Genomic DNA, 27046 nt, shown 5'->3' on the forward strand with positions numbered 1-27046 from the left:
CAGGTGGATCTCAGAGATGGTAGATTCAGCCTTATTTTCTGCTGCAGGAAATCTCCACTCCAGAGAGAAGCAGCAGGTCATTTCAAATGCAGCGTGTGGAGGGCTGTGGAAGACGTGACGTCTGTGGGACACTACGGGGTGTCTAGGAGAGTTGGGCCACCCTACAGCAAGGTGATACGAGCACTTAGTTTTTCCTTCTGTATGCTCTTCACTCTTGTTGGGCTGTAGGTAGACCTCATGGGGCAGCCCTGTAACTTCCAGACAGAGGGTGTCGGGAGCCAGCTTCTTGGCCGAGATAACAGGGAGAGACAGTCCCAGTGCCCCGAGGGCAGTCGGCCCCCCAGCTGATGTGGTGGCAGGGCGTTCAAGTGACAGATACGCTGGGTGGAGGGCTGCAGAGCAGGCCGAGGCTGACCCTGAGCCTTGAGGCCTCCGGTGGCCTTTGTGCTCTGCAGCAGGCTGCTTCTGGAAGGCCTGACATGACCAGAGGGCTGGAGGGGGCAGGATGTATTCACTAACTCTTCTGTGCTAACACTTACTAACTTTCCTATACCAACACGTTTGAGAGAAGATGTTAGTTGGTATTTTGAAGGGGCCCCTGTGGTTGTGGGGGTAAAATATTAGGCCCCATCCACTTTTTCTGTCTTATAGACGCCTCAGGATTGACACTGTTGTAGTTGACCTAAGCAGTCATCTGTACTGAGAGTGAGGTGCACCCCACATCCCACCCCACCTTTCCCAGGCCCCCAGAGAGGATGCAGTGGGCTGAGGGTATGTGGGCTTCGCCTTGGACCGGCCCAGGGAGGCAGCCTTGCTCTTGCAACAACTCAGGGGGTTCTTTGAATTAAACATGGTGATATATCACGGTAATGTAGGTGGGCGCCTGCTAAGCCTTAGCTCTGGTCTCTTCATCCCTCTGAGCCAGGATGTGCTGAGAGATGGGGAATGCATGTTAGCTCGGTGCAAGTTGAACGACAGTGTTGGCTCCTTTCAATGAGAGGAGGGAGCCGAGCCCATGGCCTTGCTGTCCTCGTCGCCTCCAGGGCATCTTGCCAACCCACCGGTGGAACCCAGGTCTCCTGCATTGCTGGTGGGTTCTTTACCACTGAGCCGTCAGGGAAGCCCTAGTAAATGTTAAACAAACCCCAATGGCAGTCACTTCCTTTTTTTGAACCAAAGGAAGAATTGACTTAAACCTAAGAGGATCTTGGCTGATCGGAAAGGGATTTGGAGGTATTGGAAAGATACTGCTGTTTTTTCTGGTTTTGATTAGGAAACTTTTAGAACAAATTCATGTTGTCTCCATCCTTTCTTAACTTTTAAACTGATGATGGAATTTCCACTTTAGAGCGTATGTTAAAGCACCATATATCTGGCCTGGGTAATTTGGGGTGGGGTAAGTAACACAGTGTGGAGATGTAACGCAGGGAGAGGTGCATCTCTCTGGCCATGTGCAGTTTATTTTCAAATTACTGTTAATTCTTACCTTCCTGGGGAGAAGCGAGTGGCGACCAGCTCCAGTATCCTTGCCTAGAAAATCCCATGAACCAGAGGTGCCTGGAGGGCTACCATCCATGGGGTCACAAAAAGACTCACATGACTTAGCACACATGCAGATGCTGACTACCTTCCTGGTACTGTGTGTTAAGCTTTTTCATTAGTGAAACTGGGCCCCTCTTTCCTTCACTCATTGTTTTTCCTCCTAGAGAGGCATTCAGTGTAGAGGCGTCTTCATAGATGCTTAGTTCTTGTGCAGAAGCGTGTTCCTCTCTCCTAAGAGGTCAGTTCATGTGGGCTTCAGTGTCAAGGAAGGAATGGGAACACGGAGGCTGCCCCAGAACATGTGTGTCCTCTGCAGGGTGAGAGACGGACAGGACCCCTTTGATTTAATTGGTCATTAGTTGTTGCCCAGGACAGATCATTAGGTACTTGTGGGAACAGGCAGCTGCTCCCAGAATTTGCTTGAGGTTTCTGGTAAGCACACAGGTTTCTGCTACATTTATTTGTTTTAAGAAAAATGGTAGAACTTCATTTGAGGCAGTTTTATTATGGCTGTGGCCATTTCCTTTTTCTGTTACCTCGGAGATCTGATTGCTCAGCTATCACTTCCACCTCCCATGCAAATGATGGTCTAGCATGCTTTGTGGTTGCCACGGAAACTGGGTACCAGTTTCCTTCCTTCCTCTTCTAGGGACGCTTTTCCACCTATTTTCAATAGGAACATCTCTGTCACATGCTTTTGTCTCCTTTCCTTTTATTACCCCCAAAGGGCAAATATAAACACGCCCCTGATCTTTTCTGTTGTAGCTGACCCTCCCAGAAATGTCTCACCAGTTTCTACGTTATCCTTGATGAAGTTGAGAGCAAGCACGGAGACGCTGGTTCCAGACATCTCACATGAAAGGCACTAGGTGCTGGGTTTGGAGCCACCTCGTTTGCAAAGGGGGTGACAGCCATTAGTGTCACTTGTGGTTCACACGTGAGTGCTTGTGCAGGGTTGTCAGACACGGCTTTTTATTCAGAATGTTCCTTGATGTCAGCACCTTATTGGCTGCTTAGCAGCTCAATTAAAAGCAGTGCACATTGTTGTGACTGAGATGAGAATAGCATGTTCTTGTTAGCCCCACCCTACGCTTCCCCTTCTTCCTTCCCTCCCCTTCATTTGGAGGGTGGAATTGACTGGGTAGAGGGACACTTGTCTGGAGGGATTCTCAAATACAGACCGAGGAGGGAAGACAGCAATGTCAGTGACTTGTCAGCAGCAAGCTTTTGGTTCATTTCTGCTATGAGAAATTCAGAAATTTAAAGAAGAGATCATAATAATAGATGGGGCTTTACCCCCTGGAATTAGGTAAATATGGGGCAAGAAATTAGGCTCAGTTGCGTTGATCTGGAAACAGAATCTTTCCAGAGTGTAATCCTCCTCAAATGACTTGAGAGCTTCTCCCACTAGCTCAGAGCCCATCCCGGAGGATGAGTGTGGGCCCAGCAGCATCCGTCCGAGGTGGTGTTTGGGTAGGAGTCGGGGTGGGCACTGAGTGATCATTGCTGTCTTCGTGCGCTCACTCCACGTTCAGGCTTTCAGAGGGTTTGGCCCTCGGCTCCCTCACAGATGGGCCCGTCCTTGTTTATCTTTGTATCCCCTATGTATCCCCAGTGGCTGGCAGAGGGTCTGGTATGTTTGTCTGTTTTTGCGAAGGTAAACACATTCTTAAGAGTAGCCAAATAGAGTGTATGGAAAGGGAATCTTCCTAAAGGAGTCATTCTGTTTGGGAAGCGTATTTTCCTCTTTGGACTATCCAGATCTTTCATGTCCTCTCAGCGTATTGGAAGGTAGGTGTGTGTACTTGTGTGTCTGAAGTGTTGCCTGTGTGTATTTGTTCTAAAGGGTCAGGGAAGACTGGAGCACACGACGCTGGTTTGTGGTAGTAGTATACTATTCTTCTGTCCCCTCCCAACTTGTTTCCCATCCCTTCTTACTGCTCCTCTGGTTCCATAACATCTCTTGGGTCCAAAATTCTACACCCATCTATACAGAAACTGAGCTATAACTTTTGAAAATGACTCCTCGGGGCCTCTCTTGTGACCTCTGATGAGGATATAAGCAAGTGCCTTAACTTCTGCTTTCATGGCAGGTTCTCAGATTACTACATTTCTGCCAGCAGTTGTTAATTGGTGATGCCAAGTGAGGGCGCAAAAATGCCTTCTTGTCTGAAGGCCCTGTGGTTCTAGCTTAGTGTGACTACTGTTTCCTAGTACCTTTAGTATTTTGAGACATTTCACTGGATCATCGAATTCCATGATAGTAAACATTCTCTCAATGATGGTGATAAATAACCTGGCTTTTCCTGACCCTGTTATCCTTTCCAGTCTTGGCTTTCCCAGAGGTCGAAGACTTAGCTTTCTGTCTATTTGTGTTCTTGAAGTGTAGTTTTTGAAGATAATTTACTCCGTAAAGATTGAATAGTGCATATAATCACTTTATAGAAAGCTTCAATTACATGGAATTGGCATTAATGTTATTTCCTGGTGTTTACCATTTATAAAATGTAGAGAGACTGAAAAAGAAAAGGAAAACAAGAGCTAGGTCTTAAAAATGAATCTTTGTCCTATTGTTCATACTTGGTTTCAGACATATTTGTGAGAACTTTTTGAGATGTTGCTCCTTTCATAGGAAGTACTTTCCCATAGCATATTATTTGTGGAGTATATAACAGTATAATAGGCAGCTGTTTTACTGAGTCAAGTAAATTGTTCGCTGATAATATAACTAAAAAATAACATGAAGCAGGCATTGGCTCTGATGTAAATCCATTTAGTGGTTATTGGTGGTTATCTCGTGGGAAGGCTGTTTTTGTCATTGCCTGCTTATCTGGCAGTGATGGGATTCCTGGGCCTTCTTTCCAAGCCAGAGGCCACTGTGGCTGCTGTAGCCTCTTGGGAAAGGAATGGTCTGTAGAGGATGTTTCAAGTAACCATGGGCACAATTCAGGCCAGTCTTGTGGGGAGGGACGTACTTTATGATTACCCTATGCTGTATTCATTAATTGACACGTTGTTTTTCCCCCGTTATCTTGGAACTGTGCATGATGGGAATCCAGCAGTTTTAAAATGTATGCTGTTTTCAGTCCTTTCTCTAGAACATAATTGTAAATTTGTTCAGCCTGTTCCTCTGCCCCCAAGAATCACACTGGCATCCATTGTGACAACCTGCAGACCCTTTGTACTGTAGTCGACTTGCTCTTCTGGCAAATGCCGCTGTGTATTGCAGACTGGCACTTGGCCTTTTTGGAGCTTGTAGTTATTCCCCTTTGGAGAGGTTGGAGCTCTTTGGCTGTAATGTCTCCCCTGATTCTTCATTTTTCAGACCTCCTGCTGTCCGGTCTCATGGAACAAGGCCGGGGTAAACAGAGCCCTTCTGGATCATCTGAGTGTCAGATCATCCTGGGCCATAGATGAGAAATCTAAGGCTTAGGAAGGACTAGGCACTGGGAATCCTCACGGTGAGAATGTCTAGTAATGTTTGCATTGATTGAGAAGCGACTCAAAATGTCTATTGATCGTGTCCGTACAGCCGGATTCTGTGTGTCTCCTGAAAGGTGCCCTCCTGCCCTGAGTTCGGGCTGTTGAAGTGAGAGGAGGGTGAGGCCGTGCAGCTTTCTCTCGGTGCTGGAGGCCTGTGTGTTCTGAAGGTCGTGCAAGTGATGCCAGCGAGCACGGGGAAGGCGTGCTCGTACCTGCCTTCTCTGGAGCCCTTTCCATCACTGCCGCCGCCTCTACGCCTACTACCTGTGGTGCAGACAAATGCTTCCCCATGTTGTTCAGATTTCTCTGCTCAAGCCTTAGATGGGCATGCGTGCTTAGTTGCTCAGTCATGTCCCACTCTTTGCAACCCCATGGACTATAGCCTGCCAGTCTCCTCTGTCCATGGGATTTTTCAGGGAAGAAGACTGGAGTGGATTGCCATTTCCTTCTCCAGGGGATCTTCCTGACCCAGGGATTGAACCCACCTGCATTGCAGGTAGATTCTTTACTTGTTGAGCCATTGGGGAAGCCCTCTCAGATGAACAGGACACACTTCAGTATGTCGGCAGTTTGAGGATAGATACTTGCTCTTGCCCATCTTCATCACTCTCCTGTGTCTGTCCAGACAAATACCTTAAAATTCATACTTAAAACAATGAAATTTGTATCCAAAGGAGGTATTGAAGACACTGAAGCAATGTGAGAAATGAAGGGACTTACAGATGTCAGTCTGGAGAGTGACACCCACGGGTTTCCCAGAGAGGTTCTGTCTCCATTGTGGATCCTTAATCTAGGAACCTAGAAACTGCTTTTGTTGAAAGCCCCTTGAGCCAGTAGCCACGCCTGCCAGTGGGCAGGGACACACTTCTCTTAGCAAATGAAAGCGGTCAGGAGCCTGTTCCCAGGCATGCCTGCCTCAGTGGGCAGACTAACCGTGCTGGGAGCAGTGCCCATTTATGGTGCTACCTTTGAACGTAGAGTTTATCAAAGAGTGAGACGACACATCCAGAATTCAAATCACTTTGGAGTCAGTCTGGTCTGTTCATTTAAAATAGGAAGTAGATCTCTGATGCCAGCTGCCTCACCATTTAAACGGGCCTCCGTGTCCAGTATCACCGACAGGGTTCCCCTAGAGCAGGATGCAGTGGAGAGAGCTGAAGCGTTGGGATAATGGAGATACTTGCTACTGTGCTGTTGACAGCACCTCCCTTTCATCGTCTGATCAGTGGTGACCACAGCACCTTTTAGGGCTGGCTCTAACCCACCTGAGTGTGTAGGAAACCACCTGGAGGACTTGTTGAGTGTCTCACTCCTCCCCCACTGGTTTCTGATTCCATTGGTCTGAGGTTTTGCATTTCTAATGAGTTCACAGGCAACTCTGCTGCTGCTGATCAGGCCGTCCAGAGGATCAGTCTGATAGCCACTTGGCTAAATGCTATCCATAGTTTAAAGCTCCTGGCATATTACTGTCCTTCACCAAATTCTAAGTAACTGTTCTCTGTAGAGTCGCTGTGTGGAGGGTCAGAGGTGATGCCCACGGTTCAGAAATCTGGGAGCCGATAACTGTCATTAGGTAGATTCAGCCTTTGCTCCTAAAAGACTTGATCTCTCAGCTGTATTCTTCCCTGGTCGCCACTTGATAGTTTGTGTGACTTCTTTAGGTAAGAATTTCAGTGAATCGGATTTTTCTTTCCTTTGGTGAGCTGTGATCATCTTGTTTTCTGCTTTGGGTTTGCCTTTGAACAAACCTTTACTCAGCCCCTTCGGTGCAGCGTGGCCCGAATTCATCTTTCTGCCCTCTTTTTCCCTTCATAGAAAAATCTGGGGCCGTAGCCGCTCTTGCCATGCCTGCTTAAGATGACGCCTGTTGAGGTCTTTGTCTTGAGATGTCTCCAGACAGTTCCTTTCTCAGTTCGTTCATCTGCCTTGTGCAGAAACACAACCGTGATGTCGTTCCTTCCCTTGCGGTTTATTTGAAATTATTTATAGACAGGTCGCTGGCTGCACGCTACCTCTTCCCCACCCCCACCTCTTTTTTTTTTTTTTTTTTTTTTTCTGGTGCAGTTTGACTTTAGGCAGTTGTTTCTATGCAGTATGTACGCCCTACTTGAGGGCATACTGAATGGAGTACTGTTTTCCTGCTTCCAAAACACTCACCAAAGTGGACGGTGGGCTCCCCTGGTGGCTTAGCTGGTAAAGAACCTGCCCATGTTGTGGGAGATCCAGGTTCGACTCCTGGGCCGAGAAGATCCCCTGGAGGAGGAAATGGCAACCCACTCCAGTATTCTTGCCTGGGACATCCCACAGACAGAGGAGCCTCGCGGGCTTCGAAGCCCAGGGGTCGCAGAGAGTTGGACACGACTGAGCCCCAAAACGACCACCACCCTATGTTCCTGCAACTGGTTTCTTCTTTTGTTTCCTACTTAGTATTCATGCATGGCGTCTGGCTGCCGGTCAGACAGTGTGATACCCGTCCCGTCCTTGTTCTCATGATTCTAGCAAGCCTTTTCCCCGCAGCCCTTCCAGAACCTGTGTGTGAATGTGTGTGTGCACGACAGCGGTGGGGTGGGGGTGAGAACATGCACACACGGAGCTGCCAGCGCACCTCTCGTCCTCGCCCTGATTCCACGCGCTCCAGCTTGCACAGGATTGATTTAATTTATACCCAGCGGGGGAATCTGCCCATAAAACACACACACCTCCATAAGTCTGTCTCCACCGTTCACTGTGTGCCCAGCAGTTTCTCTGTCTTACAAAACATGTTGTGTTTTAGATCAGAGGAGGAGAGATGACACTAACTAACCCTGTTGCTGCCCCTTGGAGCACAGAATTCATGCTTCTAGTCATCTTTGCCGTGAAAGGCAGTTCTATATACTGATGTTCTCGTTTCCATTTTCTCAGTGGCTTTATCTTTTAAAATGATATTGTTGTGTTTCCGGCTGGAGAGTTTCTTTTTGGGAGTGGTGGTGCCTGCAAGCAAGAATGGGCTGGAGCAGTCCCCGGAGGCGGTGGCTGGGGAGGGAATTCACAGGACTGCTGCAGGGCAGATAGGGTCAGTTCTCGTCTGTGTTTGTTTTAACCACTGTCAAGTGTGGAAAGGAACGCATTGGTTTACAGTCACCATGACAACAGAGGCTCCTTCCCGCTCCCTGCCCCTCAACAGGCAATGAACCCATTCATTTATCCAAGTGCCTCAAAATTCTATTATGTGCATTCCGTGGGCTGTTGGTTCAAGTATTTTGACAGAATGTTATTGTGCGTTCTTTAAGAGTATTCAGTAGTGGCTTAATCCTGTTCAGGTCACCAAATACTTGTCTTGAACCACTGTTTCCTCATCTGTCTGCGGGTCATGAGAAGATAGACGGTCAACAATAGAACAGGGTTCCTCAGCTTTCTGTATCTGGGACATTTCTTTGACATTTTGTGGTCTGTCTGAAATTTTTTCCTTCTGCTCCATAAATAGATTTGGATTTGTTTTAATAGAAAAATGCTTGATTTAATACCAAGTTAAATCTTTCATTCTGGCTAGTTTATTTTGAATTTCTGGGATGTTAGGTTACATTTGAATGTTAGTCATTGGGTCCTGTCCTGTCTCTCTCTCCCCACCCCCACCCCCCCCCCCAACTTTATTGAGATATAATTGACATATAACATTGTGCAGAGTTCAAGGTGTACAGCCTGATTTGCTGTATGTATATATTATGGAATGATTACCCACAGTGAGGTTAGTTAGTGAATCTGTTGCCTCATTTTTTCATGCACTTTTATTTTTTAATTTAATCTTTCAAGTATATGATATATATTAACTATAGTCGCGATGGTGCACGGTAGATCACCAGAACTTACTCATCTTATAACTGGAAGTTTTTATCTTGGCCACACACACACACAAAATCGCCAATCTACTCTTGTTTCTTTGAGTTTGGTTTTTTAGATTCTACACATAAGGATCACACAGTGTTTCTGTTTCTCTTTCTCTGTCCGATTTAGTGTGATGCCCTGGGTGACCATCCATGTTGTCACAAATGGCAGCGCTTCCTTTTTTATGGCAGAATAATACTGCAGTATACTGGTAGCGTGTGTGTTCTTTATCCATTCGTCCTGCAACAGACTCTTAGTTTGTTTTTGCATCTTGGCTGTTACTGTAAATAATGCTGCAGTGAATATGGGGTTTCAGGCATCTCTTTGAGATAGTGACTTCGTTTACCTTTGGATAAATACCCACAAGTGGGAGTGCTAGATCGCCTAGTAGTTCTGTTAATTTTTTGAGGAACCTCCGTGTTGTTTTGCAAAATTAGGTGCACCAATTCCTTCTCCCAGTGACAGTGTGTGAGGGATCTCTTTTCTCCCCAACCTTGCCACGTGTCTTTCTCAGGGCATTTTTCCCTGTCAAGTGTTTGTACTTTGTTTTCAGTCACTTAAAATGAGTTAGGTTCCTGGAAGGATGAGAGTCTGGAGGGCTGTCCTGCCCTGAGAGTCTTCACCTGCTGTTTCTCTTTCCTTCTGTAAGTTCCCCAGAGGTCTGGCTTCAGGCTTTGGGACTGTTCAGTTCAGTTCAGTCGCTCAGTTGTGTCCGACTCTTTGCGACCCTATCGACTGCAGCACGCCAGGCCTCCCTGTCCATTGCCAACTCCTGGAGCCTACTCAAACTCATGTCCATTGAATCGGTGATGCCATCCAACCATCTGATCCTCTATCGTCCCCTTCTCCCACCCTCAATCTTTTCCAGTATCGGGCTTTTCAGATGAGTCAGTTCTTCACATCAGGTGGCCAAAGTATTGGAGTTTCAGCTTTAGCATCAGTCCTTCAATGAACACCCAGGACTGATCTCCTTTAGGATGGACTGGTTGGATCTCCTTGCAGTCCAAGGGACTCTCAAGAGTCTTCTCCAACACCACAGTTCAAAAGCATCAATTCTTCGGCGCTCAGCTTTCTTTATAGTCTAACTCTCACATCCATACATGACTACTGCAAAACCATAGCTCTGACTAGATAGACCTTTGTTGGCAAAGTAATGTCTCTGCTTTTTAATATGCAATATGTCTAGGTTGGTCATAACTTTTCTTCCAAGGAGAAAGTGTCATTTAGTTTCGTGGCTGTAGTCACCATCTGCATTGATTTTGGAGCCCCCAAAATAAAGTGTCACTGTTTCCCCATCTATTTGGGGTTGTGGGAGGCTCTAAAGGGCCCCCACTCAGCCCTCAGGCCCCTGGGAGCCTGCCCTACACTTCTGCTCTCTAACCTGGTGGTTTTATTGTGGAGCTAATCAGCCCCAAAGCTCAGGGATGTGAGGTTGTCTTTGTAATTGTTTGCTTTGAGCAGGGAGGTCAGGAAGGAATAAACCGTACCTTTCTTCCTGCAAAGTTCTCTTCTGGTGAGTGAGTGGTTCTCAAGCCTGTTTCTGTCCCAGAGGGAAATTATTGTAGGGGCTGACTGCCTGGTGTGGCCCAGGTCCTGTTTTCTATTGTCCTGCTCCATAGCGCTACAGTTCAAGGTCAGATGTGGAAGGCAAGGCGTTTTGCCAGTTCCCTGGAAATCTAGAACACGGAGATCTGACTTACCTGGTGGCATCAACAGCTTCAACAGTGCATTCAGTTTCTGCCTGTAGAGCTAATTCATGTAACAGTTTCTGTGCTTAAAATTATGTAACATAAAAAGAGAAAACAGTAATTTGTGAGGGGAACGTCTATGAAAGACCCCGATGCTGGGAAAGATAGAGGGCAGGAGGAGAAGGGGGTGACAGAGGATGAGATAGTTGGATGGCATCACTAACCCAGTGGACATGAGTTTGAGCACACTCTGGGAGTTGGTGAAGGACAGGGAAGCTTGGTGGGCTGCAGTCCGTGGGGTCACAGAGAGTCCGGCGTGACTGAACAGCTACAACCCCTGTGACGTTAGATTGCTGTTCTCTGCAACTCGGGTGAACTAATTCATTTCAGAAAGCCCTGGGTAAATCTGGGATATCTGGAATTGTGTGCAATAGGAGACAGACAAAGATAAACCTGGGGAGGGGCACAGGTGAGGGACTAAACGGGGGAAGTGAATTGACCATCTTTCTGCAAACCAGTGGGTTCCCAGGGTTAGCTGCTGGCCGTCTTTTAATGTGAGGTTGTTATCACTGGTCTCTGAGGGTATTTTGGAGTGGGAGGGGAGAGGCTGGAAATGTTCTCCTACAGGCTCATTTACAGGTTGGTGGAGGTGGGGCCTTGCAGCCCCTCCCAGGGCTGATGGATGGCTGGGAGGGTGGTGTTTGGCATCAGATTGACACAGTGGAAGACCGATGGCTCTTTGATCAAAGAGCATGTTTAGGCTGGTGGAACTGGAGAGACTCCTTCTGAAGTGATTAGTTCTGCACCTCCTGGCCTCCACGACCCACCACCCACATCTTGATGAACAGGATTCAGGTCTGTCCAACTCACATCCCTGGCATTTTGCTAAAGCCAGCTATGGGGGCAGTGGGGTTGCGGGGGAGGTGCTTGGCTTTAGTAGCTTCTGTTTCTTTGAGTTAATCATCTGGTTGCAGAGACGGGAAGGATGTCATTGGTTTCCATGATGCCGCAGCACATCACGGGTTCTGACCATTTGGGAAAATGTGACAGCTGCTCTCTGCTCTGCCCCCTCCTTCCTGTCACCCCCACAGCGCCCTCCCTTAAACTGCGCCTGGTACGTGCTCAGTCGCGTCCAACTCTTTGCAACCCCATGGACTGTAGCCCGCCAGGCTCCTCTGTCCGTGAGATTCTTAGGCAAGGATACTGGAGTGGGTTGCCGTGCCCTTCTCTAGGGATCTTCCTAACCCCAGGATCGAACTTGCATTGTCAGGCGGGTTTTTCTGCTGAGCCACCAAGGATGTCCTTGACCTGAGCCTTGGGGCTCTGTTTCTCTCCAGAGGTGGCTCACCTCTGGTGGTGATGCACAGTGAAAAGGAGCAGAAAGGAAGTTCCCTTGGTGAGTGTCTCATCAGTCAGTTGAAGAGGTTTTTTCGTCTCCTGTCTGCGCAGTGGGATGGGAGAGAACAAAGGAAAACAACACATCTCCTGATGGGAAACATCACAAAAGCTGATTATTCCTGGTGTGGGAGGACCCACGGAAGCTAGGTTTGAGTTGGGGGTTAAAAAAGAAAATCTCAAGGGTTAGTCACTTTGTCTTTTGTGTGTGTGTGTGTGTGTCACTTCTTTTTTTTTTTTTTAAGCTCTTAAATGTTGACGGTTCCTTTTATTTACTATTGGAGGTTTCTGGTTTCTATTAGTTAAATTATCTCTACTCAGGCATGCCCCCCACCCTCGATTTTCACAATTAATTAGGATCATGTAGCAACTTTGGATTCTCTCCATTTCTTTCCCTCCTTTCTCTACTTTCTGTTCATCACCCTTCTCTTTTGTAGCACCATACGGAGAGGAGTGGAACCTGGCCTCGTGGAGGCCTTGTTACAGCGCCTGGGACAGCAGGCACACCTGTGGCCTTCCTTGGAGGGGATGAGCGGCACTGAAGGCAGCTGCCCTGTGGCTTCATTGTTTCCTGTTTACAGACAGGAAAATGGGCTCAAGCAGGAAAGATTAATGAAGGGCTTAATTGAACAGGAAGTCTTTCAGTCCTTTGGAGTTGCTAAAGTGATGATGCATACGGCTTGGGGGTTTATCTTGAATCCTGCCTAGGGGGTCGGACTTTCCTCTGGTTGTTTCCTGGAGCTCAGTGGGAATCAGAATTTGTCAGGGTATTTGAATGTCCCAGATTGAAAGGGGATAACTAGTCATCGACAGCACCCGATGAAGAGAAGGGCTTGTTTGGATTTCTGCGTACCCCCGATCTCACCTCTTGGGGTTTCTGCTGCTGGCTTTGCTCAAATCCTTTGAAAGCCCTTTGAGCTGCTTTTATAGCATCTCAGCAAATACAAACATACCATCTCTGGAAAGGCACGATAAGTCATTCATCTTATTAACCACAGGTTGTGTTTGTTGAATGGATATAAGATGACGAACTTGATGACAAGGCTCCTGTGAGTCAGACGGACTTTTCCTCTTGGAGAAACTTTGTGATGGAAGTGCAATCTAGTCATAAGACACTGTCGGTAGGCTCCTGTGAGGGTACGTGTGAGCCGCACACGTTTACGGTGGGCCTGTGTGTCCTGCAGACGTTTGAGTGTCTGCTTGTCATCTGTTGCCACGCACAGACGTGACCCTTACCACCTAGTGCCCCCTGACCTCAGGTGCAGCGCCAGTGGGCTTCTATCCTGCAGAGTCGGTCTGGAACTCCCAGATGGTTGGCAAGGAAGAATTGAGGTCGGCTTTTATTCTGTAAAGGGGCTTAGGCCCCACGGTGGGTGTTAGGAGTATGGATGAGAGAGGCTTGTGTCTGGGTTGGAAGGTGTGAGTCGGCCTCCATTCCCCCGGCCTGTCTGGCTTAAGAGGTCACTCGTTTGGTTTGATACAGCAATGCCGTTCAGAAATGCTGCTTCCTGACCTGCTGCGGTTACCTTGTGTGGCCCTGAGTGCTGGTAGAAGTTCAGCGTTTGTTCAGGGTGTTCTAAGCCTTGTTAGAAGGGAAAGTGAGTTCTGTGCCATGGCTCCATTTTAGCTCCTTTGAGTTTCCTGGGTTGTTGTTTAAGCTTCTGTGCCACTGTTGTGTCTGTGTGTCCCTCAGAGTCGGAGCCTGGGCCGAGTCTGGGATGCTGTCAACTCCTGTTTCTCATTGGGAGAACACACCGAAACTCCAGGGTCACAAAGCTCTGGGGGTGGAGGTGGGGAGGATAATGGCTCTTACATTCATTAGTGGCTAACAGATTCTTTGATTATGGTCGTGTTTTCTATGTTTAGGCTGCTGTCATAAATCCTGGACTTCTCTTACAAACATTCAGAAAGTGACCGTGTATGGGTTGTAGTGCATCGCTTCAGCACAGAACAAACTTTCCTCGGCACTCTGGTTGGTGAAAGCTTAAGTAACACCCATACTTGGAAAATTACATATGATTGTGTTTCAGCCTGCTAAATAATTTTCCATCAGAACCCCAGAATGAAGCCTATGAGAACCACGATACATTACTTTAAGTTTTGCCTTTTCTTACTTTTCTGAGTGGTAAAACTCACTTTTAGAGGAGGGAACGTATTTCAGAAAACAGTCCCCTGAACTTTAGCCCTAGGTGTATATTCAGTATATAAACTGTTGGATTGTGAGTTGCTATGTATTTTCTATATACAAGCAAGGAACTTGAGTTGTTGGATGAAAGGGTATTGCTAACATTGTTCTTCTCTTCCTTTCTATAAACAGTGGCTGGTTTCTTAGCCTGCTGTTAGATTTTAGTGCAGGTACTAAACGTTGGTTAATGCCAGGCTTGTCATAAATCTGCGAAAGTCCAAATTCCCTTTTCAGAGTTGAGCCCAGACCTGGTGTCTGAAGACTGTCTACTGCCATCTATTGGTGCGTGTGAGTTGCTGCATGGGATTTCCAGTGGGTGGGGAAGTTGTCCATCCTTTAAATAAAGCAAACCCCTGTCCAAGAGGCAGAGGATGTGTGAAGCTGAAGGAAGCCTACTCCGTGTCTTTCAGGGACTAGTTAGAGCTCTGAGCACTGCTTCTGTGCTCTGGTTTATTATGTGCGGATGGAGTTTCCAGTCTCACCCCCTTCGCAGCTCCATGGAGAATATTCCTGGGGGGAGGTTTCCTCGGGATTGACTTTTCAGTTACACTGCTAGGACTCCACTGGATTCTGTTGTTTAATGAATGAACTGTGTAGCATTGCAGGATGAATTTCTCAGGGTAGTTTTGCTTTCTCCTTCAAACAAGGAGTAAAACATGATTCCTGCCTCACAGAGTTATTCAGCCTCCCCTCCCCAGCTGTCGTCTCTGCTGGGACCAAGGAGTGTTCTGGTAGTTTGCAGCTGGGTATTGAGTAACCTAAAATTGAGAAATGGTTGGGCTTTTTTTGTTGTTGTTGAAATAGTACTTTTAAAAACAGTTGGCAGTCCTACCTCAAAAGAGAATAGAAAGGCAGATCTGTGTTTCAGTTGGCTCTTTGAGGCTTTTACAACTGACCATCCTTCAGATCATTCGTTTGCACCCTGTAACTATAGTACAGTAGTATATTAGGAATTTCTTTGGCCAGATCCTGGCTGGATTAAGACTTTTAACATCCTTGTGTTGGTCTTCTGACTAGTGTTTATCTTTTTCTTACTTTTGCTGTAAAGATACAGCTTTTGCTCAAGACTGCCCTGAACGGGACTGTGGAGAAGAGCATTTGCCATGCTTGCATCCCAGGTTAGGAGTCAGGTCCCTGAGAAGGCGAGGGTTATGCCGCCTGAGGGTGGTGAAACCTGCGGCTTTCCATTGGTTGTAAAGTGTAACACGTGTGACATTTGTGACTGACAGAACAAAAGGGCTTCGTTGTCGCTTTAATTGTTGATTAATGTTGATCCCTCTCAAATTTGACATGGTTGCTTTCGAGAGCACAAAAGAAGTCAGTGTCAAATATTTTCTTGATCATGACAGAGTCAGGATTTTCAGGCAGCCTTGGTTCTTTGACATTTGAGGATGCCGCATCAGACTTTAAAAAAAAAAACCAAACCCGTAATTGCATCATTTTATTAATGGGATCAAATGTGGGCTTGCATATTACTTTTCATACCATTTGTGTGGGCTCTCAGCCTGAGATTTATGTGCCCAAGTAATGTTTTGCTTGGGAAGACGCTGTATCTTGTAATTATTTATTCTCCTTTCCCTCCTCTGACCCTTTCCCCCTGAACTGAAGAGAACGAAGGCTCCCTTTTCTCTCTGATGCCTGATTTTTGAGAGGGTGCAGTGTTTGTGAGCATCTGGAGAGTCTTCCTATGTGGCAGTGGTTTGGGTTTGCAGTATGTGCCTTCTCCTTGGTCTGGCCTTTCGGGTGGAGGCGATGAATAGACTTATGAGTAGTTAGGTTCGCCTTCCTGAGGGTGTCTCAGAGTTCTGAAGGAAGTTCATGTGTTTTCTTGAATGAGTTATTTACTCCTAATTGGGAGGACTGGGTCTTAGGAAAGCAGAGTGTAGATAGTTTTGTTGTTACTAGTTTAAGGGAATTATGGAACAACTTTTGGCATTGTGCCATCTTTTTTTGCGGGGGGACATCTGTATGTAAAATTTTATACTGCCTTCTAAAGTGCAAGTCGGTATACATATCTGAAAGGTACCATGTTTGCTGTTTTGCCTGACAACCTAGTTAGGAAGTAGGTGCTAACAGTCTTTAGCAGCACAGGCATTTTTGGAAATACAGGTTTGTATTTCCCACTTGGCACAGGCAGAAGATGCAGAACTTGTCACCTAGAATTATGAAATCACAGATGCAAGAGGATTTATTACAGGAATTACTATATTCACGTTTTAGAGGTGAGGTCAGAGAAGACTGGAACTACAAAGACCCTTAGTTGGCTCCTTTTCCTAGGTCTGTCCTCTCCTTCCCCCGTCCCACTTTCCCCAGCAAGGAAATAGAGGCTTACCTTGCTCAAGGTCATAAGTTGACTTGAACCAAAGCAGCCCAGGTTTTCTGATACCACAGTTCTTTCTCTTGGACCACTCTGACCAAACAGACCTTTTAAAGATTCATCTCGAAGGAGATTCAACCAAAAACAAGTTTCTTTAGGTAAATCAGGTTCATAGCAACTTTTTACTCTAAATAGCTGCTTGTGTAATTTAATTAAGACAAGTGCTGCAAATATTTAACATCCTGCGGTTTTTAGTGTAAACAAACGATTTCATCTGTTTCTGTGTGAAGCAGGGCCCCTGAACCAGTATAACACGATCTCCAGAAGTACCAGGAAGCAGGCATTCCAGGTAGCAAACCTTGTCTGGGAGCCACTGACCTCCCTTTTCTGCCTCTGAGACAGAGGCTGCCCGCCCACCACCCCACGCCTGCCACCCCACACCGCCACCACCATTGTTGGTGTGAGCACAGAGGGATGGAGCTGGGGCTTTTTGTCTGAGTTTTCTCTGACTTGCTCTGTGCTAGCCTCTGGGTTCACTTGAGGATGTGTTTATTTTCTCTTTACTATACAGGATGTTTACAGCCATCCTGTGTGGTATGCCCACAACTGCACTCGGATTTGAATTTGGTGGGCAGCTTGCCCTGGGCAAGGGGATATCCCCTGCCTGACCCCCCACAGTCTCCACCACACATACACACTCAGCCACACACACCCACCCTTGTTTCTTTGACTGGCTGCCAGGTCTGTAGTGTGTGTGTGTGTGTGTGTGTCTGGGGGTAGAATAGAGTGGGTACTTATTTTGGGGATAGAAACATGGGAATTTTTTTTTTTTTTTTGAAAAGGCCTTTCAGCAAGTTGGCAAGGCTTCAGGACCAGCTCCCACACTGCCACAAAGAGCCTGGCTATGCTGGTCACTCTGCATTTGCCAGACATAGCATGGAGTCTTTTTTGAATGAATGCACAGCCTCCCCTCCCACCCAGGCCTGGCTCTTTGTTTAGAATTGGGATGTAATCTAAATAATTGGATTTACCAGCTTACATTTTTAATATTGGAAAATTAAGTTAATACGCCGGTCTTTGGCATACACGGCCCTCCGCGAGGGCCAACTGGGCATTGCTTTAGACCTAGTCCCCCTGCTGTCTGCCTTGTCCAGCTGAGTTGTGCGCATACCTGCATCCTCCTTGGGTTTGTAAACCATCAGAAACAGAAATGGAATTTAATTAACCTAGAAATGGCTGTTGTGCCATATTTAGGGCTGCCCTAGAGATTGAGTGCAGATAGCAGTAAGCTGGTTAACTCTATGCTGCGGATAACCCCAGAGGAGACTTGGAGACGATACGTCCCCGTTCCTTCCCCCAGCCCCCTCCCCAGGGCCACGGATGGCAGGCTGCCCTGGAAGCTTCTCAGTGCGGGATTTGGGAGGGGGCAGAAGGAGGCACCATGGAGAAGGCAATGGCAGCCCACTCCGGTGTTCTTGCCTGGAGAATCCCATGGACGGAGGAGCCTGGTGGACTGCTGTCTATGGGGTTGCACAGTCGGACACTACTGAAGCAACTTAGCAGCAGCAGCAGGAGGCACCAGCAGAGTGTTACAAAACAAAACAATGTTTGGCACAGGTCTTTGTCAGCTACCAGTGGCTTTTCTTTATAAGCTTCGCCTTGCAATGTATTTGTGAACTTTGAAAATAATGATAGTGTTTATTTTGGTCTGCTGCTTTATTCCCATAAAGGTGCTATACTTTTTTTTTTTCACCTAAACATGAAATCTATTTGTTGATTTATTTGGGTCAAATTTTAAGTGACCAAGCAAAACCTTCTTGGGGCTCTTGACCCCCATGCCAGCTAATCCCACATCAGAGAAAGATTCTTCTGTGTTGCTTGGGGCATGGAAGAGAAAAGAGAAAGAAGATGGACCCTCTGCTCCCTCCCACAGCTCATCAAAAAGTACAAACAGCCTGTGATGAGTGGTGGCCCCATGTGCAGGGGTGTATGGCAGCACCTTCCACCTGGGCCAGCAGATTGTGGCCTGAGGTCAGTTGTGCTGTGTGTGGACGCGTGGAGTGCAGTGGCATGCCTTGGGGTAGAATGGTACCTTGTAACACCGGTGCAGGTTGCCAGCCAGGACCTGATCTTCACCTGCTTTTGTAGACGATGCTCCTAGTGGGCACGTTGCTGCGTAGGTTCTTAGTAAGCAGCAGCAGTGGTTGAGATTGAAATTGTGAGTGCCTCAGCACGCCATGAAGCCGGAACAGCGAGACTGAATTCCACTGGGCTTTGGCGGCTTCCCTGATAGCTCAGCTGGTATTCCCTGAATACTCAGCTCTGGTCTTCTTGGGCTTCCCTGGTGGCTCAGCTGGTAAAGAATCCGCCTGCAATGCGGTTTGATCCCTAAGTTGGGAAGATCCTCTGGAGAAGGGAGAGGCTACCCACTCCAGTATTCTAACCTGGAGAACTCCATGGACTACACAGTCCGTGGGGTCTCAGAGTCGGACATAACTGAGCGACTTTGACTTTGGTAGCTGTGTCCTCGGATGGCCAGTGACTTTACTGAGGGCAGCACCACAGGCCTCTCCTATAGCTCTTGGGTCTGTTTCACGTCCATCCAGCTGTCTCCCCGCCGCTCCGAACTGCCCTGCAGTCTGACCGTCAGAAATGAGTGTAATTGCTGGAGAATGAACGAAGAGTTGAGCGGTGTTCCTCCCCTCCCTCTCAGCACCTTCGGGAAGCTTGCCCTCAACACACAGCAGCCCTGTGCGTGCAGAAAAGGCCATAAGGGGGCGGCTGTAGGCGAGCCCGCTCCGTAGGCCCTCAACGGGCAGAGGGATGAGCTGTTGGTCGTGGGAGGACGTGACACTTGAGAGTGGCTCAGTCCCTCCGAGGAGGTGACTTTTGAACAGAGACGTGGGAAACGTGACTTGGTAAAACGCAGCAGACGGGAATGTTCCCGTCCCTGGATTATGGGAAGAAGCCAGCCCTGGTGAGATAAAAGGGAAGAACATTCCAGCTGGAGGAAGCAAGGGCCCCTGGGAACCTGGGAGGTTTATTTCTGCATGGAGCGACACTCTGGGGGATCTGATCAGTAAAGCGACTTTCACTTCAACACATTTTCCCCCTCCCTTTTGGGGCATGTTTGCTTAAATGGGATTCTTAGGAGCAGAGCTGAACTTTGTCAAGACTGGGTTGTCATGGGGGCCCCTGTACCAAGGAGCTCCTAGAGAAGGAACACCCCAGATGGCCTTAACCATGACGAGGAGGGGGAGCGGTTCAGATAGCAAGTTCTGTGTTTTCTGAGCTTGCTGTCTGAATTGTTTAGTCCTTTATTTCACTTACCCACATTTATGCCATGAAGGTGAGGAATAGCAATGGTTTGATCCAAAACCACTTCTGTTCTCTCACCCTCACTGCCCATCGACTCTGGATTTTAACACACTGTAAATAAAAGATTCCCCTCAACGTGTTTATCCATATATGCATGTATCTACACATTTCTTCCTCAGTTGCTTTGCTGCTTTGGCTTGCTGGCGGATTTGACCTTCCTGGCATAGAGGAGTTTTTCTGTAAGGAAAATTCCGTCCTTGATGAGTTAATAAAATATCAACACTGAAGTGAGTCTTGTTCCACTTGACACGCCTGTGGATTGTGTGGGGGACAGACGCCCTCTGTTTTTTCTACGTTCCGGCTCTGTGCATTATCAGTGGACAGTAAGGACCATCCTGGCTGAACTTCAGCCCGAAAGCCTCTGGAGGCCCCACCTTCTGTTGTTTTCTTCCCTGGGGCCCCAGGAACCCAATTCTGTCTCCAGCCCACCCCCTGGATGGCTCTGAACTCCCTTAGTTCAACCTATAATTTTTTTTTTCCTATTTTTGTGGCTGCACTGGGTCTTCGTTGCTGGGTGCAGGCTTTCTCTAGTTGCAGCAAGTGGGGCTACCCTCTAGTTGGGGTATGCAGGCTTCTCCTTGTGGTTTCTCTTGTTCTGGAGCACGGGCTCTAGGCACACAGGCTCTGGTTGGTAGTTGTGTCACATGGGCTGGGTTGCCCCACGGCATGTGGAATCTTCCCAGACCAGGGATTGAACCCGTGTCCCCTGCATTGGCAGGACTCTTAACCACTGGACCAGCAGGGACACCCCAACCTAAATTTCCATTTTAATATGTTTTCACCTTAGTAATCAAATGGAAGGTGTTCTTGGTCAAAATGTCCCCTGGTGGAGGGGTGAGTGGGTTCCACCTTGCGGTCATGCTCAGCCGCTGGATGCCGGCCCTCCTGGAGCCCCACTGCTCTTGGTGGGGGTCTCATCCTGCCTGCCCTCTCCTGCACCCCAGCCTCCTCCTTTCCACAACACCCCTGGAGGCAGATAATGTCATTCTTCAGCACATCTGTACCTCCCCACCCCACTTTCTGTGTTTTAGTAACACCCACTCATTTTCTTTGTATCAGACATTCTGGAATGAATCACCGATTCTGCAAACGTGGCCACGCGGCTAAGAGTGCATCCTCCATGGGTTTGTCTTCTGAGTTGTGTCATTCAAACTCTCTTGTCCCGTGGAGCCCGCAAAGCAACGTCGCACCTTTGTTAATCCCCTGGGACTCTGCACACAAAGCCAAACCACAGACCTGCCCAGCTTTCTGGGAAGCACGGATTCTGGCCTCTTTAAACAAGATACTGGTTTGTCTTGTTCTTTAGTTCCTGCTTTCATCCGAGTCTCACAAATGCTTAATCACTTGGGAGCTTGGCTTATTCCTCTGAGGGGTAATTTATTTTACTGCCGTTTTTTAATCTCTCATGCCCTTATTTTTCATAACCTCCCCGAGAAAGTCATCAGGCACAAAGTGCTTTTTATTTGAACAGCAGTCGGCGCATTTATCTTTGAGGTTCTGAAATTGTAGAATGTTCTGCCGTGTCCCACTCTGTCATCTCTGTTTGCGTGTTTGTTTTTCATTCAGGCTGGGCTGGCTGCTCATAATAATGTGTGGTATTTGTCGTTGCTGACTTTGGGAAAAGCAATAAACACTGAACATCCTGTTCACGCGCAGGCGGTGTTTCTGTAAAGCCCCTTTAATCAGCCTAGCGTGAGTTTGTGTCCATTTAAATGAAGATGTACACATCGTAAAATGGCCAATTAAAACCCCTTTCAGCAGGAAAGCATGACAGGGGTTTTCTTTTCACGTGACAGGAAGGTTGGAGGAGAGGACGAGCTTGTCAGAAGAGGAGGTAGTTCTCTTTGGGCTCAGTCCATCCCGAGGATGCCGGGACCTGGAGAGGGTGTGGCTTGTTGGACCGCTGTCTAGTTTCCTGTATCCTCTCCTTTCTTCAAAGTGATGCTGCTGAAGGCACGGGCTGCGTGCTGCCTGGTGCCAGGGAGTTGAATATAACAACTGAGTGGTGAGCACATTCAAGTGGTTGAACAGAGTGATGTCTGTTGAATAAATTTGAGCTTGTAGTTTATGTCTTTCATTTTTCCTTTATAGTAATTATCTGATAAAAATATCCATTTGTAAAAGACAGAAAATCTAAAGTGAGGGAGAACCAAATGCAAATCGGATCCTCGTCTCACTTTGAGAAACACAGCTCTTCTCTGATTTTGAAGTGAACTCTAGACATAGTATCATTTTATTTATAAATACTGATATTTCCTTTTGTGTTTCTAAAAGACAGGGTTTCCCCATTTTCTGCATAACTGCAACATTATACTAGGAACAGAACCCCCCACAGTTCCTTTATTTTGTCACATATCCAATAAATGTATTCCCCACCCCCAACGTCCACCCCCAGAAGAAACACCTCTTAAGTCTCTGAATCAGTCACCCCTGCCCCTGTCTGATCTTTCTGGAAGGTCAGTCCCCTGGCTTGGTGACTTTCCCAGGACTCACTTCTGTTCACTTGCCTTCTGGACAGTCTGTTGCCCCGGAAATTTTCCTCTTTGTTCCCGATCACACAGGAGGAACAGGGGCATTGTTTTATTCCCTCAACTGTTTATAACATTCGGAATTTCTGTTAAAGGCATTTACCTTTCCATGAATACTGTGTTCTAATACTGTGTTCGGTAGCTGTTTCCCTCTGGTTATTCCTAGGTTCTGAAGTGCTTTTTGTTAGCTGTGATGTTCGTAGATTTTAAAGACAGAGGCTTGTTGCCCAGTTAGTAAGCAGCGGTCATGCTATCTTCCTTTTGATCAAATGTCACTTTGTGTTGGGAAGATGACCTATTCAGGGGTGTTTTTAGTGTGTTGTAAGAGAGGCAAGGGTTGATTCTGGGCAGGACATGGGAGGTTAAGCTTAAAGGGTAATTTTTACTTAGTAGAAAATGTGTGTGTGTGTTGGGGGGGCTTTGTTGAATACTAGAGCGCTAACTTAAAATGGTAGGGTATTTTGTGCATCAGCAGTTGAAGATACTCGGCTTACTATTTTATTTAAGTCCAGCAGTAGTTAAGGAAAGTCATGTATGCTTTAGAATTATAAACACATGTTGTACTCAGAGCAGCCTTGAGTTGGGGTGGCTTTATCAGTCCCGCACAGTGGGTGATGGCAGTTTGGGTTTGAGCGGATCTCCTTGAAGCCCCGTGCCACGGGTCTGCTTTCAGTTCTTGTTGGTTTCCCCTGCTCTCAAAGATTATTTCTTGAGCATCTTCACGAGCAGGGCCAGAGGGGTGGTTTAAAGCAAGACACATACAGGTTCACACCCTTGGAGGTGCTTACTTTTCCATTAGGCATTGAGATCTTGAAAATTCAAGGAAAAGCTAATAGGCAATTTATGATAAAGGTCAAATCAGTTCTGCAGAGAGTAAAAGTCCTCAGGTAGAGAAAGGAAAATTAACTGTTGGCTATAGCATTTAAGAAAGAAGTAAAGAAACCTTTGCAAGGTTCATTAGGATTCACATTAATGGGTTGTCTGGCATGTAAGGGGCTAACCGTGGCGGTAGTCATCAGAGAACCCGCCTGTCACTGCAGGAGACGTAAGAGATATGGGTTCGATCCCTGACTTAGGAAGATCCCCTGGAAGAGATCATGGCAACCCATTCCCATATTCTTGCCTGGAGAATCTCCATGGACAGAGGATGCTAGTGGGCTACAGTCCACAGGATCACAAAGAGTCAGACATGACTGAAGCAACTTAGCATGCACACACCCATGCATGCTGACTCATAAAATTGTGTAAATGAACAAGATCGAAGCTGTGATTTGTAGACACCAAGTGGATGAATTACGGAGTTGGTGTCTATGTAGGATGGTAATAGGGAAGAGGCCTGAAGGTAGGTTAAAGCCAGTTTTTTGAATCCCTCAGGACTTTAGCCTTTCTGTGCAGGTAGAAGGTAACCCATGATTTGGCCGTGAATGACGGGTTTTGAATAGACTAGAAAAGTAGATTCTGTGCTGCTTCCCCACCCTACCCCACCCCACCCCGTATTATATGCTTTATTTAATTAGTGTAGGGAATTTATGTGGCTGGATTGGAGTCACTGGAGCCTAGAGGTGGGGAGAGCTGTTTCCTCTGGGGTGTTGTAAGACCAGGGTGGGCGGAGTGTCCTTCCATGAAGGGCGTTGTGCAGTATCCTGTTAGAGCTCGGACTGCCAAGTAAATGTGGCAGGTGGCATACAGAAAGCACCAAAGCCGTTAATCCCACATCACCTAATACGGCGTGCTGGCTTTGAAATACCCAGGCACACACGTGGTTTGCACAGGCATGCGCTTGTGTGCACACACACACACACATGATCATGGTGTATATTATATATCAGTTTAGAGAACAGCCTTTTAAGCAAATGCATTGCCCTTTAAGGCAGGCTTGTGGTTTATGAGAATGTGAGAGATATACAGAACCTTAATTAGAAACAAAGAATTTGCTTGAAACAAAGAGCCTGTCTTCTCTTTTGTGTCATGATTTTATTGCTGCACGTAGATCTATATCGTCCTATCTCTGCTTAATTTCTTTTTAATTTTCTCTTGCTCTTCCAGGCCCAGGCTGCAAGCACAAAGGAAGTTTGCTCAATCCCAGCCGAATAGTCCCAGCACAACTCCAGTCAAGATAGTGGAGCCATTGCTACCCCCTCCAGCTACTCAAATTTCTGACCTCTCTAAAAGGAAGCCTAAGACAGAAGATTTTCTTACCTTTCTCTGCCTTCGAGGTAAGACTGTGTTGCCAGCTTGAAGGGGGCAGCCTGGTTGAAGTGAAAAGGGATACGGCTGCCCCCAGGTGTTGACATTGACTCTGGTCTCTCTGCCGCACACCTGTGGTTTCCCAGGCTGGTCGAAGTGTAAAATGAGGGTCCCGCCAAGAAGGCGCTTGAGTCTTCCTTCTCTTTTCCTCTGATTCTTTGTTTTTTAATTGTATTTATTTATTTGGCTGCAGTGGGTCTTAGTTGTAGCATATGGGATCTCCTTTCCTGAGCAGGGGCTGAACCCAGGCCCCCTGCATTGGGAGTGTAGGGTCTTAGCCACTGGACCATCAGGGAAGTCCCTCCTCTGACTCCTGAATCGCCTTTTTTTTGGCTTCTTAGCACACAGTGTGACAGTGTGTAGGTTCACATTTTTATAATTGGTTTCTCCCTGACATTCGTTTGGTACCTCTGTCACCCCACCATCACACACATGCTTTTGCTAACTTGGCTTTCTGTCTTGTAATTTTTATTTTTAATATTATTGGTGGGCTGGTTGTGGATGGGTGTGAAGTCCCTTTTCCTTTTATGTCCTGAGGTCTGGGAATAAGCCACGCTATGGGAGGGCTTACTTCCTCCCCCTGCCACACTGCTTGGGGAGAAATAGCAGCAGAACCTGCTAAGTGTAGGTAACAGTGGAAATACAAATACACACGAATGGGACCGATGGACAAGAGAGCACGGTGAGGATGCAGTTTTGTAATGAAGGATGGGCTTGGGTCTACATGGCCTCATTTTGGGAATGTGTTTACTCCTGGAGCAAAGTGAGAGGAGAACATAGGATGGGGAAGGAGGTTGCGGAGTCTCCTTCTGGCAAAAGTATCATAGGAGGGAATTCTTCTCTATCCTGCTGGGGGCACGGCATTTCAGTCTGTCCTTTGATGGTGGACAGGTTGGTCACTGATTGAGGGGGAGTCTGTCAGGCTTTTCCACTGTAAGTGGACCCTTGGCAGCCTTTGCAATTTATATGTGCTTCATTGGGAGACTGTTTGAAACTCTCTATTTCATTTCTTACCAGACTTGATATACTCATTTTTTGGTGTCTGTGTGGACTCATTTCCTGTTTTGTTCAGAAGGTTGTAATCTGTTACTCTCCTTTATTTTGACGTTTCCCTGAGATCCTTCCATCCTGGCTCCCTGGCACAGCAGAGGGCCCTGGGTGCATCTCACATATCCCCTCCCTCGGGCCTGCATGGGCCATTTCTCCAAGGAGCCCTGTTTACTTTAAGGAACATCTACTCTTCTCAAGTTGGGATCTGGGCTTGAGGTGTGCTCACAGCTACTGGAGGGAAATGCACTGTCTGTGTCTGTGTGTGCGCGCTTCCCTGGTAGCTCAGCTGGTAAACAATCTGCCTGCAATGCAGGAGACCCCGGTTTGATTTCTGGGTTGGGAAGATCTGCTGGAGAAGGGATAGGCTACCCACACCAATATACTTGGGCTTCCTTGGTGGCTCAGCTGGGAAAGAATCTGCCTGCAATGCAGGAGACCTGGGTTTGATCCCTGGGTTGGGAAGATCCCCTGGAGGAGGGCCTGGCAACGCACTTCAGTATTCTGGCCTGGAGAATCCCCATGGACAGAGGAGCCTGGCGGGCTGCAGTCCATGGGGTTGCAGAGTTGGACACAACTGAGTGACTAAGTACTCATGCATGTGTGCAAGGGCATGTTTGTGCACATGTACACACATGCTCATGAAGTATGTATATTTGTGTCTCTAGGTCTGTTAAAATCCACAAGTGAGCACCAGTACCTCCGGTTTTAGTTTAGAACCAAAGGGTTCATTTCTGGTTTTCTTTATTCCATACTAAACTTGGAGAAAGCTGGCTCCTATTATATCCACAAATTACTTATTAACCCATTTTTTTCCATAGTGCCCCACGCCCGTCTCTGCCGCCACCCTCCCCACGGGGCCCTCCTGTTTTCGCTTGGCTCCAACCCCATGTGTGAACACGATTTCACCCTGTTGTGGCTGTCACAACCCAGACAGGCTTCTCTGTTTGTTCTTCATCCCCACCCTCTCACCAGTTAGCTTTCGGACTGAACTGTTGGCCGAATGAAGATAAAGGGCTGAGTTTTTTGTTTGACATTACAGTCTACTGATAGTCCTGGAGACTCTCAGGACATACAGGAGGAGGGTAATCATGTTCCGGTGTGGACCACTTGGCCCTCACGAAGGGGAGGTGGGGTGGCGGGGCCTCCTGCCAACATCTCCCTTGGGTTTGACGTGGCTGCTTGCGCACGGAGCCTAGTGGTCCTGAGTGTTGAGAGTGGAGATGGAAAGGACGGTGTGAAAGCCCAGCAGGAAAGAGGTGCAAGATTGGCTGTGAAGGGTGAAAGGAAGAGGGGCGGTGAGGCTGCTGTGGGGTGGTGTCATTGGTGATGGAGGGGGAGTGAGACAGGTGCTTAGAAGGAGGAGTGTGAGCCT

The 27046-nt window shown here is 47.4% G+C and overlaps 1 protein-coding gene across 8 annotated transcripts in view; it reads left to right on the forward strand.

Annotated features, from left to right (window-relative positions):
* Positions 1-27046, forward strand: part of JARID2 (jumonji and AT-rich interaction domain containing 2) — a 230987-nt gene that overhangs the window by 149773 nt on the left and 54168 nt on the right. For 7 of the 8 annotated variants that reach the window (XM_043450144.1, XM_043450143.1, XM_043450142.1 and 4 more), the window contains one exon: positions 24424-24593. In XM_043450144.1, coding sequence (XP_043306079.1) covers positions 24424-24593 — 170 coding nt within the window. Of the gene's footprint in view, positions 1-21709; positions 21855-24423; positions 24594-27046 lie in introns of those variants that run through there. The other variant, XM_043450150.1, reaches the window with a different exon arrangement.

The sequence above is a fragment of the Cervus canadensis genome, chromosome 28 (genome assembly GCF_019320065.1).
Source record: "Cervus canadensis isolate Bull #8, Minnesota chromosome 28, ASM1932006v1, whole genome shotgun sequence".
Taxonomy (NCBI): Eukaryota; Metazoa; Chordata; class Mammalia; order Artiodactyla; family Cervidae; genus Cervus; species Cervus canadensis.